At 44.4% G+C, this 7,534-nt stretch overlaps 1 protein-coding gene across 1 annotated transcript in view; it reads right to left on the bottom strand.

The window, feature by feature from the left end:
- Positions 1-7,534, bottom strand: part of CACUL1 (CDK2 associated cullin domain 1) — a 76,714-nt gene that overhangs the window by 48,741 nt on the left and 20,439 nt on the right. Inside the window, exon 4 of the mRNA XM_006020544.3 lies at positions 2,467-2,562. Coding sequence (XP_006020606.2) covers positions 2,467-2,562 — 96 coding nt within the window. The remainder of the gene's footprint in view (positions 1-2,466; positions 2,563-7,534) is intronic.

Here is a 7,534-nt window from a genome sequence, read left to right as displayed (position 1 = left end):
GAACGGGGATGGACACATGCCCCCCGGATCTGTGTACGGGGTGAGGGGAGGCTCCCACTGCAGGTTTTGCCCCGGGTGCCAAACTTCGTTGCTACAGCACTGAATATTACATATTTCAATGCTGGAGAACAGACCTGCGCTGCTTTGCTCATACTAGCAGTCCTATAAAAGTGTTAAGCCACACGTGCTGAAGTGCTGGCAAGAATGAGGTGCAGTGTCTGAACGATCTTACGCTGAGCTCTGCAGCAGTACAGGGGGGGCAGGGAGGGAGAAGGGGGAGAGACGAGCATGCAACTTCCTGGGTTCCAGAGCTGTGCAGAAACGGCAGCTCCAGCAGCCACGGGGATTAAAACACCACTGGCTGCAGGGGCTCCAATAGCTCTGGCGACAAGTCCTGCGGGCCATCCCATGAAAAGCCCCAGGGGCCGACGACCCACATCCAGAGGCTGACACTGGCCCATGGGCTGTGTGTTTCACACCCCTGCAACAGACCATTACTTGTGTCCTAATGAGCAAGGCTGGGCAGAGGAGAGGTTGGGGCTCTTCATATCGCTTTGTTGTCACTTCATGTCTTTTGTTCTTGAGGAACAGAATAATCATGCCATTTTCTATCTATTTATGTACAGTAAAAGCTCTGTTATCTGGCATCCCCAGGGAATGGGAGATGCCGGATAACAAAATATGCCAGTTAACTGCTACTTCTCCCGCCGCGTCTGGGGTATCCCTCCGCCACATCGCCTCCCCTCCCACGGGCCCTGCAGGATAGAGAGGAGGGCCCCGCACGGCCTGTTATGCCCCCGGGTTGTGAGGGCTCGGCAGCGCAGGCTCCTTTGCCCCAGGCCATGGGGGCTTGGAGAAAGTGCCGCGGTGGGCACTTTCGGTTTTGCTTTATCTTAACTGGCATGCCAGTTAGCGGAGCATGCCGGCTTGTAAGATGCTAGATAGCGCAGCTTTTACTGTATGTATTTTTGGTAGAGTCCTACTGCTGTTTATGAACTCTTCCTTTGTTTTGACTATTTTCAGATAGTAATTGGACTCTTAAAATCCTTGTACCAAGAAATGAAAACTCAAACAGTTCTGCTCACATCAGAAAAAGTGACAGTTAAAAACAGCATTGCCATCACTTCTGCATTTAAAAAGACAGAGAGGGTAGGGAAAGCTATACAGGAATCAGACCCGGTCTCACGGGAAAAGTTTTTGCCATTATTACCATTAGATAGCAGTAACTGTTGCCTATTGTGCAATTCCTGAAACGTAACCCACTGAAGACAGCTTTTGGCCAGGTTTTTCCACAATAGGTATGTCTTCTGGTGATAAAAGGGAGCATTCAAACATTTTTATCATTTCTTTTAAAGAAGTGGGTACTAAAATTCGGAGGACTGAGGAGCTCAAAGTATGATACGACTGACTGCAGGCAGTGAGCACTGCAGACTTTTAAGGAGACCTAGCTAACTGCAAAGAAACATGTGGTTAATCAAGTGTAAGACTCACTCGCTCCTTAGGGTTTTCACATTACTCCTCATGGGATAGAATGGGATAGAAAATGGCCCAATTCCCTTCATAAACCTGGGAAATCTGTTTGATACAAGCTGTTTAAGATGGAAACTATACACGCTGCTGTACTCCCACTTCCACATCCTGCCTCCACAAGCCCCTGGCTTACATGAGGGGGGCATGAAGAACATCAACTTCCTTTTATAATCTGCAGGATTAAAGAGTTTAGTAATGGCTCCTTAGCTAAAACTGCAGCAGGTAAATAAGACTATCAGGGCCACACATTTCTGAAGCAGTCAAAACACAAAACCTGAATTATACATTCCAAAACATATCAGTCTTGGGACTTTAAGAGATCCCAACAGATTTAATATAAGTTTCTTCATAGGTATTAAGGAGCCTGTAACTTCTACAGGTAGGAATTTATGTAGTCTGCAAGTCAGCTGACATTCAATGAACTTAGACCTGCTGCAAAACATACTTGGGAGAACTTGAAAGCTCTGTGAAGAAACTTGCTTTGGTCCAAGTTTCCTGATCAAAAAAGGCAGCTTACAATCCCTTGAAAATAGAGATAATAGATGTGCATGCATGTGTTGTAAACTTTGGGATTGCATGGTACAAACACTGCAAGGAATAGTTTCCTTCAAACTAGCAGACTAAGATGCAACAAGCCAACAACTATCCCAATATGTCTGAAGACTCGCATAATAGTTTTGGTGTTAAATACAAAAAACAAGCTTTTCATAATGAAAATTAGCAAGCCAGAAAATTATGGCAAACAACCAGTATGCACCAGTTTTCTATACTCCTCAATTTGATTGCAACTGCGCTGCCAACAGCAAAAGGAAAAAAAAAAAATCAAATCCTAAATTCTGCAGGAAAAACAATTACTAAACTTACAATTGTCCTATATTCAGTTCATATTTCATGTGCATGGAGGTATTTTATGGGGAAGGAATGTTCTAAACTTACCATATATATGAAAAGAGGCACAATGCTCTGCAATGCTCCCATATATTGTCCAAGAGCTATGTTAAATCGTTCAATATAGAGATCTGGAGGGCTGGCCTGCAAAAAACCATAAAAGGCTGTAAAAATATAACTAGAGACAGAAAGAGAGAGACAGAGAGGTAAAAAGACCACAAGCTACACTTTCAAGTTAAAACTCCTGCAGCTGAAAATGGATTTGACGTTTCATCGAAGGACAACCAAACATTATCTGAAAATTTACATTTCCAATTACAAATCCCGCTAGCAAAAATACCAGCAACAAACAAACAAACACACAAACAAAAAACTTAGCCTACAGTAACCAATTTTCTCATAGCGGTCTGTATCACTGCCTAATATATGACATGTATAGCAATAAGTCTAGGAAGCCTAAAACAAACTAATATACAGCATAACCAAGTCAATTTACTTTGAAAAGTTCTGGCAAAAATAGACCCTGCAATTGGGTTTGTTCCTGCATGAATCCATTTGCAAAAAAAACCAAAAACAAATCCTGGAGACAAATGGTGTCATTAAACTATGGCTCAGCAAACAAAGTGGTTGCAGGTGCACTGTCCTAGCTCTAGGAAGCACCGTGCCACCTTTCCCCCCCCAAAAAAAACCCCCAGAGAAGCACTTTGCTATTTTAAATCTTGCAGAAGGAAGGAAACAAGAAAACAGACCTGGTCAGAGATGTCAGGCTATGCATTTCTGATAAACTTCCTGTGGTGCTTTAAGGAGTGTAGTTTTGCCTGGCCTAAGAGGCACAAATATTGCAGTTTGCTGTGTGAAGAAATGGGAACCTGCCCTCTTTTATATCAGTGCTAAGCCCAGGCAGCTCTTCAGGCTTTTAGTCAGGGAAACGCACAGAATGAAACAGGGGTTAAACCCAATGTAAAGGGAGTAAGAGTTGATTGCCCAAATAGGATGCAGCACTATCTGATGTAAATACCCTGCTGTCATAAATGCCCATGGTGAGATGGTATCAACTCCCCAACTAATACTGTATATGCATTTACTTACTGCAAAAAAAATGCTTGCTTTTCATACAGGTCCTAATTTTCTCTCCTAATATACCTAGTGAATACAAAGAAAGCACTGGTTTTCACAGCAGGCTCCTAATGGCATGTAACAGAAGGAGAGGTTAAAAGGTAAATCTAAAGCCACAATGGAATGAAAGGGGGTTTCAATACATTGTAATCAGTAAGAAGAGATACATGATCAAAATGAACACCTAACAAATTTAGGAGGAAAGTTCTGGATTTAGTTCTCAAGACTGGCCAAGTTACTTTTAGTATCAAATGTACACAATGCAGAAAGGCATGTAAGTTTTGAGCTTTGAGGACTCCTCTCTCATATACATTATACACAAAAAAAATGCATTTGCTACAAATGATATGCCACTAAGTCTCCTCTCCTAAGCAAAAGGTACCTCTGCACCCTCTAAATCAGGAGGGGCCAGCCTGCAACACATATGCCACAAGTGGCACAATCAGTCCCTGTGGGTTGCATGTGGCAGCTCAGACAAAGGGCCGACAGCACAGGGGAGATGAGGCAGAGAGCAGAAAACAGAACAGTTGATCAAGTAAGGGAAGGGAATCAGAGTGGCATGGGGCTTACTATATTTATTTGAATCCAAGGCAAAGTTTTTCCCAAGTAGCCTGGGGGAAAAAAAGAGAGGTCTCACCTTGGATTCAAGTACAAGCACAAGGAAGACAGTGCTCAGGCCCTGGCTTTGGCTCCAGGCTCAGGGCTGAACCTGGAGCTGAAAAGCCACCTGTCCCGAGCTGGAGTGGTTGGCTTGGTGGGGAAGCGTGCACACAGCAGGGAAAGCACAGGGAAAGCCATGGGGAGAGGGCTGGGGCATACAGCCCGCTCCCCCACTCCCTGCCCTTACTTTCTGCTGTAGCTCTGCTCCAGATAGGGGCTCTCAGCAGCAGCAACCCCACCCAACCAAGCCAGGGAGCCGTGGCAGCAGCTCCCAACAGGCCAGACTGGGGTTGAAGGGACCTGGAGCAGAAGATGAGCAGGGAGGGGCAGCTGGATTGGAGGAAGGGATGGGGTGGGGAGCAGGCAGGCAGAGTCATTGGAGCGCACCAATAAAGATTTTTTTGGCCAATACTGATGGTTGATTATTAACCAGCCCACAGCAGATAAGTCTGTCATGGGGAAAAGGGGCTGGAGGGGGTGCAGAGGCCCCCATGGTGAGGGAGGGAGTGGGGCTGGGGCTGCCCAGCCCAGGACGGGTTGCAAGACAAAGCTGCAGGTGACTCGTCACAAATGGTGGGGAGGTATGGGGCTGCTCCTTGGCACTACACGCACCCCTGGGAGAGATATGGAAGGCATCTGCCCCCACCCCGCCGGATTTGTGCGTGGGGTGTGGGCAGATAGTCCACTGCGGGCTCAGGGCCAGAGGCTATACTCCCCTTTCCCCAGCAGAGGCTGGGCCGAGGCAGAGCAGGAGGTGACAGTGCTGGGAAGGGGGGCTGTTTTCCTCTCCCAGTGCCACCACCACGAACCCCCCACCCCCAAAGAAGCCCCAGCCCAAACCCCTGGGCAGGAAGAGGCCAGCACAGCCCCCAGCGGGCCGCAGCGCGGGGGGGGGGGGGGGGGGGGGGGAAGCACATGACCCCCATGCCTCCCACAGGGTACATGCAGCAGCAGGGAGACTCCTGCCCTCCCCACCCCCGGCACCTCACAGATGAGCCGCCTGCGGCTCCACCCCATGCCCTGCCCCTGCCCCACTTCCTCCTCATTCCTGGCCGCATGCATGCAGCATTTATCAGAGCATTACTGGCTACACTAGGCAAAAAATGCCGATTGCCAATAATGTCAATTTTCCTTTTATCGGTGCTGATCCAATATGGACCGATATATCAGCGTACTTCTAACAGACACAGGCACAGAGGGGAAGGCAGGCACATGGCAGAGAACAGGTAGCAGGGGAGCAACTGGAGTAAGGGGTCTGGCCTCTCACACCCCACTGTTGCTTCCCTACAACAGCAGTTGGGGGGACAAATTGAAGATGCCCCCCCAATAATTAGATTCTGTACATCGACAATTATAACAAATTTATCATTTTCCATCTAAAGTATCTAATTATTGGGGGATCATCTTGGATTCAAGTAAATACAGTAGTTTGTGACAAACCTGCCCAAAAGGTTTGCCTTCACTGCTCTAAAACATGCACCCTCCATTTCCCCACCCCAAATAGTCTCCAAAGGATAAGTCCACTTGTGCTACCTGAACAAGTGATTTCTGATTTAAGAGGTGGTGTATAACAACTGAGGAATGTTCTAAAAAGAGACACTTTGAAGGAGTCTCTTTATTTGTTCAACATCTATCTTACGTTAGGCATCTTCCTTCTCACACAAGTAAGCAATTTGCACGTAAGATTTTCTATTAAAAAAATTCTGCAAGGTACTTGTAATATCCTATTCCTTTACATCTGAACACTCTTATTCAATACAGTATAATCTAATCTGCCATTAGTTTCCTGCATAGAAGGTTTTAGTTAGTATTTTCCCTCCAAAATGAACATAACCTAATTCTTGTCTAACAAAGCACTTGCCACTAAACTCTACTGATTAATGACTTGTCCATCTCTAAATGATACTTGGCTCTCTAGAGTCCCTAGGATACCCTAACTTCACAAAACTCAGCAAACCAAAAAATATATAAATTCAGTAACCACTAACTCCTTATAACCAAACAAAACATTATGGGTTGGTTTCCAATCCAAAGAGATGACTCACTGATTTCAGCAGAACTATACATGTGCCTTAAGATGCAAATGTTTAAAGGAATGCTTGTTAAAAAGCTATACTATCAGCCAAATATACCAATTCCCACTGTTAAATAATTAAATGAGTAGATTAACATGTCCATGCTACCTTTCTTCATTGTTTCACATTATACCTATTTACAACGGCCAAAGAATCTAACAGTAGGAAGGACTGAATATCAAATACCATTTCCTTCCGAAGAAAGATCCTTGCAGTTAAAATAACCTGCACTTTTCCTCAAAAGGATTTCCCCCCTGCTTACCAATTAACACAAAAAGCTCCAAACTTACTAGAACAGTATTACTGTAAAGTTTAAAACTATTTCCTCACCTTTGTTGTTCACAATTCCTTAGATGTCTAAATGTAAGTTTATATATTCCACCAAGCTTCTTTCTATACGTTAGACAATATGTTCAGTAGAAGAGTTGCTCGGAACTGTCAGACTTCAATCAATCTGGTTTCAAGGACTCTTTCCACTACAGTATATCTATAGTCACATAAATAGCCCCAGTGACTTCAGTAAGCGTACTTGCATAAATGACTGTATTAGCTTACAAAGTCAGGCAGCAACAATGGACCCAGTACCTACCAGCCTTGACAATGTCTGGTTAATTAGACATCATTAAGATTAACCTAGAGTGACTGAAACAGATTGGCACTTCTTTTTAGAACACCTTTATCATAAAAATAAAGATACGATTCAAGCCAAAATTTCCCATTCTTGGTCTTAGTCCAGAAGCAATTATTGAAGAGATAACAAAAATCCTTTCTGCCACTTATACTGTGGAAAAAAGTAGTGAAGTGTGACAATTACCTTTTTACAACTAGATGAAGTGATTATGAAAGTCTTTAAGCTGCAGTTTTCCTTTAACTAAAGAACTGTAACAGCAGTAACACTGAACAGAAAAGCAGAAGATACCATTCCTAGGGTATATATGAATTAAAACCACCAAAAAAATCTACCACTAAAACTTACTTGGTAACATCATCACAGTCTGCTGTGCAACCACACTGAATTTTGAGTTCCGCAATATTTCCCAAGTTCTTGACAGTCAAGTTAAACTACAGCCTGGATGAAGTAAATGGAAAATTGCTAAAAGGGGACTGCATAAAATGCATGGGTGGATGCTGCTATATTACTGCAAAGAATCCAGCTGCAAACCTACAACGCCCCTGGTCTGCAGAACACGGCAAAGAAGAGAGAGAGAGAGATGGAGTACAGCAAAGTCGAGAAGCAAAATTCAGACAGAGGAAAGAAACAACAG

The sequence above is a fragment of the Alligator sinensis genome, unplaced genomic scaffold (genome assembly GCF_000455745.1).
Source record: "Alligator sinensis unplaced genomic scaffold, ASM45574v1 scaffold527_1, whole genome shotgun sequence".
Taxonomy (NCBI): domain Eukaryota; kingdom Metazoa; phylum Chordata; order Crocodylia; family Alligatoridae; genus Alligator; species Alligator sinensis.
Note: the sequence above shows the minus strand (reverse complement) of the source record. Positions and strands in the feature narration are given on the sequence as shown.